The sequence below is a fragment of the Motacilla alba genome, chromosome 28, assembly GCF_015832195.1.
Source record: "Motacilla alba alba isolate MOTALB_02 chromosome 28, Motacilla_alba_V1.0_pri, whole genome shotgun sequence".
Taxonomy (NCBI): domain Eukaryota; kingdom Metazoa; phylum Chordata; class Aves; order Passeriformes; family Motacillidae; genus Motacilla; species Motacilla alba.
Genome location: NC_052043.1, coordinates 1,804,905 through 1,816,502, shown reverse-complemented (window position 1 = coordinate 1,816,502; position 11,598 = coordinate 1,804,905). Strand labels below are relative to the sequence as shown.

General features: G+C 64.4%; 2 protein-coding genes across 2 annotated transcripts; one reads left to right on the top strand and one right to left on the bottom strand.

Annotated features, from left to right (window-relative positions):
• Positions 1-115: 115 nt before the first annotated feature.
• Positions 116-2,991, bottom strand: REEP6 (receptor accessory protein 6). The gene is made up of 3 exons (XM_038164134.1): positions 2,770-2,991; positions 587-680; positions 116-347 (listed from the first exon to the last, which is right to left on the bottom strand). Exons 1-3 carry the CDS (start codon positions 2,882-2,884, stop codon positions 131-133), a joined length of 426 nt encoding a protein of 141 aa, XP_038020062.1. The 5' UTR covers positions 2,885-2,991; the 3' UTR covers positions 116-130.
• Positions 2,992-3,000: 9 nt separating this feature from the next.
• PCSK4 (proprotein convertase subtilisin/kexin type 4) lies at positions 3,001-9,670 on the top strand. The gene is made up of 15 exons (XM_038164133.1): positions 3,001-3,315; positions 3,735-3,839; positions 3,920-4,015; positions 4,623-4,751; positions 6,006-6,082; positions 6,186-6,274; positions 6,815-6,987; positions 7,062-7,274; positions 7,467-7,567; positions 7,860-7,963; positions 8,059-8,176; positions 8,318-8,488; positions 8,685-8,809; positions 9,029-9,148; positions 9,220-9,670. The coding sequence occupies exons 1-15, from the start codon at positions 3,112-3,114 to the stop codon at positions 9,594-9,596; spliced, it is 2,202 nt and encodes a 733-aa protein (XP_038020061.1). The 5' UTR covers positions 3,001-3,111; the 3' UTR covers positions 9,597-9,670.
• Positions 9,671-11,598: the final 1,928 nt, after the last annotated feature.

Here is an 11,598-nt window from a genome sequence, read left to right as displayed (position 1 = left end):
CCCCAGCCTGGGTGTAGCCTTGCCTGGGCTCTTGCGCTGCCCAAGGTGAATCCTGCGAAGGCCTTTTAATAAATCCCTGCTTAATTCCTTTAACCCTGCCCAGCTCTGCTCCAGGGAGCCTCTTTGGGCATCACCACCACCAGAGCCCCACCACACCCAGCTCCTCCTGTCCAGCCATGGCACGGGAGGAGCCCAGCACAGCCCTTACCTTCCCGACGTAGTAGAAGGGGAACCAGTAGAGGAAAAGGTCGGAGAAGAACTCGGCGACGCTGAAGACGCCGTAGACCACCCAGTACGTGAGCCACATGGTGTCATCGTCCTTGCTGTTGCTCTCGATGGCTTTGATGCTGCAGCAGGGCAGGGGAAGGAAGGAAGGAAGGATGGACACGGCTGCTGCAGCCCTGGGCTGGGCTCCACCTTCCCAAATGCTCCACACCCCGGAGGGAGCCTGCCCGCTGGGCTGGCACCGTCCCAGCCTTTCCAGGAAGGTCTCAAGAGCTTCCCAGCCATAGCTGCCTCTTGAGCGAGCAGGGAGACCCTCAGCGAAGGGCAGGGGACGCTCTCCAGGTGAGGGACAGGTACTTACGAGACGTAGGCGGGGTAGGCGAAGCCGATGACGTTGCAGAGCAGGGAAGCGCCGTAGCCGAACATGAGGTACAGCCCCAGGAAAGTCACGGAGCCTGCGGGGGACAGGGGACAGTCTGGAGCCTGCTGTCACCAGGAGAGACCCCGCTGGGTCTCCTGAGTGGGATTCTCATCCCAGAGATGAGAATGTGCCGGGGGTAACGACCCCCATCCCGGTTAATTCCTCGCCGCTGAGGCGCTCGATGGAAGGAGGCACGTGGCGGAGTCTGCTCCTCCCCAAGGGACCCGTGACCCGCCCCTGTCACCGTCCGTGCCCTCCCCAGGCTCGGATGGGACTTTACCACCCCAACCTCGCAGCACTTTCTCCCCTGGAACGGGGCCAGGGCGGCAGGAACCGGAGACGCCGCCAACACACCCATGGTCCAAAGTCAAGGCTCCGCTCGGCTCCCGGGGCCCGGGGCCCGCTCGGCATCCCCAGAGCTCTGGCTCAAGGACGAGCCCTGCTCCCGGGTCAGGCACCGGCACCGCGGCTGCTCCCGCGGGCAGAGGAAGGCTTGGCTCCCCTGGGAGCGGCAATCCAACCCCGCTGCCCTGCTGCCGCTCAATTCCATCCTTCCATTAAATGTGAGCCGCAGCCTTCGGCTGGCCTGGAGCCTGCCCAGCGCTCCGACACTCGCAGGAGGCTGGAGCAGCGTGGGAAGGTGGCACAGGGAGCTTTTGGGGTGGAAACCCGCTCACAGCGGGACTCAGAGGGCAGGAAAAGCTCAGGGATACTCGGGATGGAGCAGCTTCTCCCCAGCACCGGAACAAACTCCTCCAGCAGCAGCAAGAAAGCTGGGAATTAACCTGTCTGTGCGGGTGAATTAAAGCCCTTGCTCGGGCTTGGAGGGCGGATAATCCCAGCTCTGCTCGCTGCAGCATTCCTGGGCTGAGCTCCGGCCCCGATCCGGGCACCCACAGCTCCAGGTCTTTCCTGGGAGACGGGCAGGAGCAACGTGGCTTTGGAGCAATCCCAAAGCTCCCTCCAAGGAGGGCAGGCAGGTCCAGGCAGTGCTGGGTTTCATTCCCCAAGAGCCTTAGAAGGGATTTCGCGGGATTTGAGCCCCCAGAGAAATTTATGTAACAGCAAAAGCCCAGGGAAAGGCTTTGCCGAGGGAGCAGCCGGAGGTGGTGCTGCCCAGAGGTTGCTCCAAACCCCAGCTCATGGGTTCAAACACAAATTAGGGATTGCTCCAGAGCCATGGCAGGGAGAAATCGGGAATTTTTAGTTCAGCAACAGCTTCTCCTTTCCAGGACAGGGATCCAGAATGAGGAACCATCCATTTTTGATGCATCCGCTCTTGTTCTACCCCAGAATTCCATCACGGCTGAGCCCGACCAAACCCCCAGGATCGTTTTGCTTGGGAAACACCCGCGTGGCACCACATCCAAACACAAGCTGCACAGCAGCACGTGCTCCTGCACGGACACTTTTCCCCCCAGAGTGGGAACACCAGCCCTGCTGCAGGTGAAGGGCCGGGAAATCACACCTGGAGGCCAAAGGCTTGGAGGGACAAGGAAACAAGGGAGCCCCGAGCCCCCCCCGGGAGGTTTGATATGAAATCTCAAACCGGAGCACGTGGGTGAGGCCAGTTCAAGTTGGCAGAGAGGGCACAGGGCCGAGGGTCAGGGGAGAGGGGGCACGGCGTGCCAGGAGGAGGATCCCCAGGGAGAATCCGGCTGGCTCCTCATTAATGAACAACAGGGATCCGGTTAAAGGGCGGATCCCCACGGTCCCACCGGCGGGACACGGGGACGAGCTCCCATCCCCAGTGCCCGAGTTGGGCCACCACCATCTGGGGGCTCACCAGAACGGGAACCCCCCCCCCCCCCGTCAGGGCCAGGGGTCTCGAGGGTCTCTCTGACACCTCTGACACTCGGACCCTGCGAGCTTTAGGATGTCGGGATTTTGTGCCCGCGGAAGGCGAGGGCAGTGCGGTGACAGCGATGTCACCCCTGGCACCCCCAGCCCCCCCCCAGCACGGCCCCGCTCCGCGCCCCCAAACCAGGGCGGCCCCGCCTGCCCTCCCCGTGCCCCCGTGCTGAGCCCAGAGCCACAGTGAGCAGCCGCCAAGGCGCCGCACGACACGGGGGAGAAGGAGACAGAACGGGAGAACCGGGGAGGCCCCGCGGTACCGGTCGCACCTGTGGCCAGGTAGAGCCGTTGGACGCCGGTACGGGCTTCCAGCTGACCCAGCAGGTCGCCGATCGGGCCGGGGCTGTGGAGGAAGCGCTCTAGGCGCTGCTGCACGGAGGCCATGGCAGCGGTGGCGATGCCGGAGACGGAGCGGCGGCGGCGGCCCCGGAGCGACCCCGACCCCGCGCCCGGTCACCGCGGCTGGGGGCGTGGCCGGCGGGAGCGGGGCGGGGCAAGGTGGGGGTGTGGCCAATGAGAAGGCGGGGCGGGGATGGAGGCGGGCCAATGAGGCGAGGCCGTGCGGAGGGCGGGGCCGACGCCGTTGCCATGGCTACGCGCGCAGCGGCCTCATGGCGGCTCGGCCCGGGCCAGGCCCGGCGCTGGCGCTGTCGCTGTTCCCGGTGCTGTTCGCGCTGCTCGTGGTGGCCGCCACCGCTCCTCCGGGCCCCGCCAAGCCCCGCGTGTACCTGAGCAGCTGGGCAGTGCGGGTGGCGGCGGGGCTGCGGGACGCCCGGGCCTTGGCCCGCCGGCACGGGCTGCTCTACCTGGGCCAGGTGCGGCCTGGGCGGGCCCGGCCCGCCCCGTGTGCCCCTGGCCCGACCTTCTTGCTCGTACCCTCCCTGTGTGGCCACTGCTTGTCCTCTTCGCTTGTCCCGCGGGCAGGGACATCTCCCGTTAGGCCAGGTTGCTCCCAGCCCCGTCCAACACTTGCCCTCAAACACGTCCTGGGAATCTGGGAATCTTGTGTCAGCGTCCCCCTCCCTCAGAGCAAACGGCCTTTGAGCATGCAGGGGTGAGCGAGGGACCCCCAAGGGCACGCAGCCCTTCCCCAGGACTCCATTCTGTCCCCAAGTGACACTTTCTGCTTGTCGTGCACTGAGGTGTCCCATCCACCCTCCTGACCTCCACAGCCGGCGCGGGGCTGGCACCGCCGCCCGCTAGAAAAGCTCCCAGCAGCTCTCTGTGCCCGCAGGTGATGGAGGGAGAGCCCTTTTATCACTTCAGCCACCGTGGCACCAGGCAGAGAGCCCTGAGCAGGCACTGGGGGTGGCACATGCGGCTCACCAGGGACCCCCAGGTAGGGAGGAGGGCACGGGGAGCCGGGGGACAGCTGCGGGCGGGCACTGCCCGGCACCCACAGCGCTGCTCCCTGCCCAGGTCCTGTGGTTTGAGCAGCAGACGCTGAAGAGGCGCTCCAAGAGAGGCACGGCCGTGGTGCCCACGGACCCCTGGTTCCCCAAGCAGTGGTACATGGTGAGACCGGGCTCCTTCCCCTCCTCACCCTCACCCCAGTCACGGGATGGACACGACCAGCGGGCATCCAGTGCCACCTCCCTGCTCGGCACCATCCCAGCGGGCACAGGACTGCTCTGGATTGTTCTGGGATGTCCCCAGGCAGGGAGACCCCACAGCCCCTCTGGAGTCTGTTCAGGGCTCGGGCACTGCGCACTGAAGAAGCTTTTCCTTCTGTGCAGGGGGAATTCCTGGGGTCAGTCCCTGCCTGTTCCTCTGGTGCCATTTCTGAGCCCTCCCTGCAGACAGGGTCACCCAGGGCTGAGGGCCCCTCTCAGGGCTGAACAGCCCCAGCTCCCTCAGCTTTCCTTTGTCAGGACACTCCAAACCCTTCCTCAACTTTGTGACCCTCCAATGCACCCACTCCAGGAGCTCCATGTCCTGAGGAGCCCAGAGCAGGGCACAGCACCCCAGAAGTGCCTCCAGGGCTGAGCAGAGGGGCAGGATCCCTCCCTGACCGCTGGCACTGCCCTTCCCAGCGCCCCACCGAGACATAAACCACGCTAACACCGGCAGTGATGAGGCAGCAGGACCCCGGGCTGCCAATCAGGTTTAATCTCTTTTCCAGAACAACGACATCCAGCCCGACCTGAACATCCTCACGGCCTGGAGCAGAGGCTACACGGGGCTGGGGGTGGTGCTGACTGTCCTGGATGATGGGCTGGAGAAGGATCATCCCGACCTGGCCGCCAACTACGTAACTATGGGGGGGTCCAGGGAGCTGCTCCCCCAGGGAGGAGGGGGGTCAATGCCTTCACCCCAGCCCTGGCACCGCGCAGAGGGAGCTCCAGGGCTGGATCCAAGGTTTGGAGCCTCCCGCGGTGCAATCTCGCACTGAGGAAATGTTAGAACTTGTACACGCTCCGGAGCCCCCAAATGGGTGTAATTACAGCAAGCTGCAGAGCCAGTACAGCTGGTAAACCCTCCTGAGCTGCACGGGGAAGGAGAGGAAATCCTGGGGGGGTGGGACACCACCCTCTCCGTGGCTCCTCTCCTGGGGCCGTGTGGCCAGCGAGGGTCACCCTCAGGTGACTGGGTGTTATTATAGGATGTGAATATGAATATTATTATAGATATAGATCTGAAATGATGATACACTCACTGTTGTTTTTAAGGTGAAGAAAAAGGGAAGTTGATTTTTTGACTCTAACATTTCTAGTTTTCTAAAAGTGACAGTGGATTGGAGGGTGGCAGTGCCACCTCTCCAGTGACACTGGGCAAATCAATTATCTATCAAATCTCTCCTCCTCCATGAAAGAATGCAAAACGATAAGTTATTTATAAAATTGTGTGAAAAAGTTTGTTATAACAATGGAAACATCAGAAAACTGAGAAAAATCTTTAAAAAAAATCAGAGCGACAACTGGGCACGCTGGGCTCTGCCAGGGAAGCAGCAAAGCTGGGCTGCTCTCACTCCTTTCTGCAGAACCCCAGGGCCACTGAGGCTGGAAAAGGGCTTCAGGCTCACCGAGTCCAACCTGTGCCCACCTTGTCGCCAGCCCAGAGCACTGAGTGCCACATCCAGGGACAGGAACTCCAAACCCCCCTGGGCAGCCCCTGCCAAGGCCTGACCCCCTTTCCCTGGGGAAATTCTCTCTGCTGTCCCACCTGGCACAGCCTGAGGCCGTTCCCTCTTGTCCTGTTGCCCCCTGGGAGCAGAACCCGACCCTCCCAGCTGTCCCCTCCTGTCAGGGAGTTGCTCAGAGCCACAAGGTGCCCCTGCTCCTCCTTTCCTCCAGGCTGAGCCCCTTCCCAGCTCCCGCAGCCTCTCCTGGTGCTCCCTTCCCTCTCGGGACTCAGTGCTCCAGCTCCAGCGCAGCTGGGCACGAAGGGGCCCCGCTGTCCCCCGGGCTGGCAGGCGGTGCCAGCGCCGGGCTGGGTGCCAGGCGCCTGTGCCGAGCTGTCCCAGCCCTGCCCCTCGGGCTCACGGTGGTGCCTCGCTCTGTAACAGGACCCGCTGGCAAGTTACGACTTCAACAGCAACGACCCCGATCCCCAGCCCCGATACGGCGACGGCGACAAGAACTGGTGGGTCCTGCCCGGCTCCTCACACTGGGGGGGGGGTCAGCCCTGGGGGAAGTGGGGCTGTCCCAGGTCCCCCACCCCTCACAGGGTCACTCTGTCCCCCCAGGCATGGGACACGCTGTGCAGGGGAAGTGGCAGCTGTGGCCAACAATGGAGTCTGCGGTGCAGGCGTCGCCTACAACGCCAAAATCGGAGGTGAGAGGTTGCTCCCCTGGGAGGGAAGCTGGAAATGAGCTGCAGCCCCCTGTGGGGATGCAGGAGCCCGGGGGGGCTGCTCTGGGCTCTACAGGGTGTGGTGGGGTGGGTGCTGCCCCACGTGGGGATTCAGGAGCCCAAGGGGGCTGCTCTGGGCTCTACAGGGGTGGCCAGGATGCTGCCCCACCTCAGGCTCGGTGCTCCCGGGGGTTTGATGCTCAGCCCAACACCCAGCAGGGAGGCTCAGGCTCCGCTGTGGGAGTGAGGGTGGCAAAGGGGGTTAAAAGCCGGGAGCGCTCCTTGGGATTAACTACAAAAGGCTTAACGAGGAGCTTTGGGAAGGGCTCGTGGCAGGGCACAGACCCGTGGGGGACTGATCTCCTTAGGGCAGGGGCATGTGAAAGCTGCTCGAAGGCCCTGCCCTTGGTGTGGCACGTGGGTGGCTCCTGTCGCCTCGGAGCCACCTCGGCTCCTGTCCCCTCGGAGCCACCTCGGGTGCCACCACCCCTCGGTCACGGCTGCTCGGGTGCCTGCCCTCAGGTGTGAGGATGCTGGACGGCTCCATCATGGACATAGTGGAGGCCCAGGCCCTGAGCCTGCAGCCCCAGTACATCCACATCTACAGCGCCAGCTGGGGCCCCGAGGACGATGGCAGGACTGTGGACGGGCCCGGAGTCCTGGCCACGGCTGCTTTCCACAGAGGGGTCGTCCAAGTAAGCCCAGCCCTGCCCTGGGGGGCCGCAGGGACACGAGGACACCCTGCTCACCCCCCTCTGCTCTTCAACAGGGACGGGGTGGGCTCGGCTCCATCTTCATCTGGGCCTCAGGCAACGGCGGCACCAACTACGACAACTGCAACTGCGATGGCTACACCAACAGCATCTACACCGTGTCGGTGGGCAGCGTGCTGGGGGACGGGCACCGGCCCCTCTACGGTGAGAGCTGCCCCGCCATCCTCACCACCACCTACAGCAGCAGGACCACCAGCAAGGTGCAGATTGTGAGTGTCACAACAGCTCTGCCAGAGCAGCAGCTCCGGGGCAGACAAATCCCAGCACGGGCTGGGCTGGGCTGGTCCCAGTCCTCCTTAGCTGGGTGTCTGTGTAGACAAAAGCTCAAAGGGACCTGAAAGGAGAATTTACTGAAGGTAGCCAACCTTGGAAGCAGTCCTGAGACCACCCTGTCCCCCCAGGTGACCACTGACCTGCACCACCGCTGCACGGACAAACACACCGGCACCTCCGCCTCGGCCCCGCTGGCCGCGGGCATGGTGGCCCTGGCACTGGAGGCCAAGTAGGTGACACCGAGACAGAGGGACACTACCCAGGGAGAGCTGGTGCCTAACCAGGGATGAGAAAGGGGAGGGGCAGCAGGAAGGTTGGGGTGCAGAGCTGTGGCCTTGCCCCAGGGCCATGGGAGAGCAGGAGGGCTGTCCTCTGGGGCTCTTTGCTCCCATTTTGGCACTGAAGGAGGTCGTGGAGGGATCAGCTTGGGCCCAGATGTTGCTCTACCCACCCCAGAAGAGCCAAATCTCCCCCTTAAAAACCAACCCAGACCTCTGTCCCCACGTCCTCCTTGCTTGCAGCCCAGCCCTGACCTGGCGTGACCTGCAGCACCTGATCATCAGGGCCTCCAAACCCGCTCACCTGCAGGCAGAGGACTGGGCCGAGAACGGCGTCGGGCGCAGGGGTGAGTGCAGGGCTCGGCCCTCAAACACCTTCCAGCAGCTCCTGGTGGCACCGAGAGGCTCACGAGTCCCTCTCCGGGTGGTACCTGTGTCCCAGTGAGCCACTACTACGGCTACGGGCTGCTGGACGCGGGGCTGCTGGTGCAGGCGGCCACCACGTGGACAGGGACTCGGCCCCAGGAGAAGTGCTCGGTCCAGGCTGTCCAGGTCCCCAGGTAAGGGACACTGACCCCACATCCAGCCTCCCACAGGGACTTGCTGTGCCCACCGCAGGCACAGGGACCCAAAACGTGGCTCTGCTGTGCTTGGAGGCCACAGGGGAGGGAATGTCCTCACCTGCAGCTCATCCTCGGCAGGGACATCGGCTCCAGGCTCACCATCTCCATAGATGTCTCCTCCTGCTCCAAGAGCATCCTCTCCCTGGAGCACGTCCAGGTGCAGCTGTCCCTGAGCTACAGCCGCAGGGGGGACCTGGTGGTGGCTCTGAGCAGCCCCATGGGGACCACATCCACGCTGGTGACAGTGCGGTAAGGACAGAGGGGAGCACCGGGGCTCCCACGGCCTCCCCAGGGCCAGCAGACTCCCAAAAAGGGGCTCACTGAGCCCAGAACTCCTCTGGACTCCTGCCACATGGGAGTGCCCCCTCAGAGCGAGCACAGGGTGACCCCTAAAGGTCACACCTGCCCCTGTGCTGGCACTCCCAGCTCTGCTCTCCTCCTCCAGCCCCTACGACACCAGCCAGGACGGCTACAAGGACTGGACCTTCATGTCCACGCACTTCTGGGACGAGAATCCCAAGGGGATCTGGACCCTCCGGCTGGAGAACAGGGGGGATGCCCAGAACACAGGTGGGTGCCCCGTTTTTACTGGGGTGACCCTGTGCTTGGTCGTTCTTCCTTCCACCCCTTGGATGGACAATTTGGTGGCTTCTCCTTCCCGGCCATGAGCCCTCCTGTGGTGGCTTTGAGGGTTTCCCTGGCCAGCACAGAGCCAGGAGCAGGACACAATCCCAAAGCTTCTGGCCCCATGTTGCTCACCTGGCAGCCCCCTGTCCCTCCTGTCCCCAGGCCAGCTGACCAGCTTCATCCTGCACCTGCATGGCACGGATGAGGACATGCCAGCCAGGCGCTCCGCAGCCACCGCCACCGACGAGTGCCTCAGGAGGAACGGGCAGGGAGCCTGCGAGGGTGAGCCAGGCTTTGGGGGGACAGCGACACCGCTCTGGTCCCCAGGGTCTCACCCCAGCCTCTCTCCACAGACTGTGGCAGCTCCCTGTACACCCACCAAGGCTCCTGCCTGTCCTACTGCCCCCCACGCTACTACGGCCGAGCCCGCAGTGCCACCCCCAGGGACACCGCCCTCGTGTGTGCCAGCTGCCACCCCTCCTGCTACACCTGCCAGGGCTCCTCGGCCAACAACTGCACGTCCTGTCCCTCCGGCCACACCTTCCAGGACATCACCCACACCTGCCAGCAGCCCGCAGAGGGCTCCCCCGGCCCGGCGGGGCTGCGCAGGGACCTCGTGGTTGTCACTGTCCTCGCCTGCAGCAGCCTGCTCCTGGCAGGGGTGCTGTATCCCACCTACCGCGCTGGCAAAGGAGCTCTGTGCTGTCCCCGGGCCAGGAGGACGCAGTGACAGCAGCCTGGGATGCTGCAGGGACAGAGCAGGGATCGTGCCCGCCTTCCGAAATAAACCGCTTGTTGCCTTTCCGCCCTCTCCAAGGGTGATTCCCCTTCCCGGCAGCGCCTGGGATGGTCCCACCCCTGTCCAGCTGTGCGAGGTCTCCTCCCACACCCCTGGGGACAGCGACATTCCTGCAGGGGCCGGAGCCCTGTGCCCTTTCCCAGGCGCGGAGGGACGAGATGTGACGTGTCCCCAAACAGCTGCACCCGTGTGGCCACGCAGGAGCTCGGCCACCAGCCCGTGTGGCTTCCGGCAGGGCGGAGGCAGCCGAGGCCAGCCCAGAACCCCTCCAGAGACCCCACTTCTGTTCACCAGCAGCTTTAGGCCTTAAAAAGAGGGTCCCAGGGTGGCTGCGCCCCCAGCCACTCTGTCCCACGGGGACTGGCAGAGGCACAGTGGCAGCTGTGCCCCGGCACGTGGCACCCGTGACACCGGGCACAGATGGGACAGGGAGAGCTGCCAGCTGGGGCCCTCCTGGGGGCACCGGCCCCGTGCCAGGAGCCTGGCCTGTCCCAGGACTCTGGGGAGGTGGTTTGTGTCCCCCCCTTCCCCAGCACTGTGTGTTTGCTCAGCTGAAGAGCTTTGGGAGTTAAGGCAGAGCCAGACCTTTCTCCAAGCTTATAATGACCCGTGAAAACCTTGGCTGGACCTTACAGAGCAGGGGCAGCAGGGAGCCAGGATGGAGCTTTGCCTCCAAAGGCAGGGGCTCTCCTCGGGGGCACCCCCAGGGATGAGCAGGGATCCCTGCAAACACCAAGGGAGAGTCCTGGCACGGCCATCCAGCCCAGGTCCGTAGGATGAGGTGCTGGATGTCCCTGAGCACAGCTCCAGGCCTCTCCCAGGGGCGTTCCCCATCCTGCCCCTCCGGGCTGGCCTAATCCTCCGCGGGCAGCTGCTGGGGCTGGAACTGCCGCTGGATCTCGGGGCGCACGTCCTCCTGCACGGGGAGAGACAGGCGGGCTGTGCCAGAGCACCCGTCCCCCTCCTGTCCCCATCCCCATGTCCCCCTCCCCATCCCCATCCTCAACATCTCCTACCCATCCCCTTCCCGTCCCCATCATCCCCTTCCTGTCCCCTTCCCAACACCCCCTCCCTGTCCCTGTCCCTATCCCTAACGTCCCCTCCCCGTCCCCATCCCCAACGTCCTACCGCCTGGCCCAGCTGGCCCAGCACTGGGATGAGGCGCAGCAGCTCCTCATCCTCAGGGTCCCCAGACCACGGTGGCACCTGGATCCAGTTGGCAGCCTGGGGGGCACAGGGAGAAGGGTGGATCCCGCCCGGCTCCCGGGGACCGGGGCACATGAATCCCCCTGGGAGCAGCGCTGCCCTACCTGGGCAGGGAAGCCCTGCATGGTGTGGTCCAGGGCCACCGTCTTGGCCAGGTCCCTGCCCAGCTGGGTCAGGTCCTTCCAGTAGCAGCCCTGGGAGCAGACACAATCCGACTGGGAGAGGCAGCGCCTGGCAGAGAGACGGAGCCGTGGGGACCCCGCCCTGCCACACAGGGGGTCCCCAGCAGGGCACGGCCAGCACCATCACCTGATCAGCTTCTTCTTGGGGTCCAGCACCTCCAGGAGCTTCTTGGCATAGTCCTTCTTCGCAGTGGTGTAGATGAAGATCTGGCAGAGAGAGGGTGAAGGTCCCTGCGTGGGCTGCTCAAGTGCCCCCACCCCCCCAGGGGTCACCCCACAGAGCCCGGGGGCTCTGGGTACCTCGTAGGTCTGGGAAAGGCTCTCCAAGAACTCCTGCACGTGTGGACGCAGCTTCACGTGGACCTGGGAGAGAACAGCATCTAGGAAAACCTCCAGCACCCCCATCCTGACAGCAAGGGGAGTCCCAAGGGCTCAGTGCCCTCAGCAGGATCCCTCCCCCCTGGGATTGCAGAGCCCCTTCCCCTCCAGCTGCAAGGGACAGTGGCACAGAGGCCACACGGGGTGGCAGTGAAGAGCCACCTCAT

Coding starts and splice junctions, on each gene's coding strand:
- REEP6 (XM_038164134.1), bottom strand. CDS start 2,884: ATGGCCTCCGTGCAGCAGCGCCTAGAGCGCTTCCTCCACAGCCCCGGC. Junction 681..2,769: donor ACGGCTCTACCTGGCCACAG/GTGCGACCGGTA, acceptor TGTCCCCCGCAG/GCTCCGTGACTTTCCTGGGG. Junction 348..586: donor GCCTACCCCGCCTACGTCTC/GTAAGTACCTGT, acceptor GCCCTGCTGCAG/CATCAAAGCCATCGAGAGCA.
- PCSK4 (XM_038164133.1), top strand. CDS start 3,112: ATGGCGGCTCGGCCCGGGCCAGGCCCGGCGCTGGCGCTGTCGCTGTTC. Junction 3,316..3,734: donor GGCTGCTCTACCTGGGCCAG/GTGCGGCCTGGG, acceptor CTGTGCCCGCAG/GTGATGGAGGGAGAGCCCTT. Junction 6,988..7,061: donor TCCACAGAGGGGTCGTCCAA/GTAAGCCCAGCC, acceptor GCTCTTCAACAG/GGACGGGGTGGGCTCGGCTC.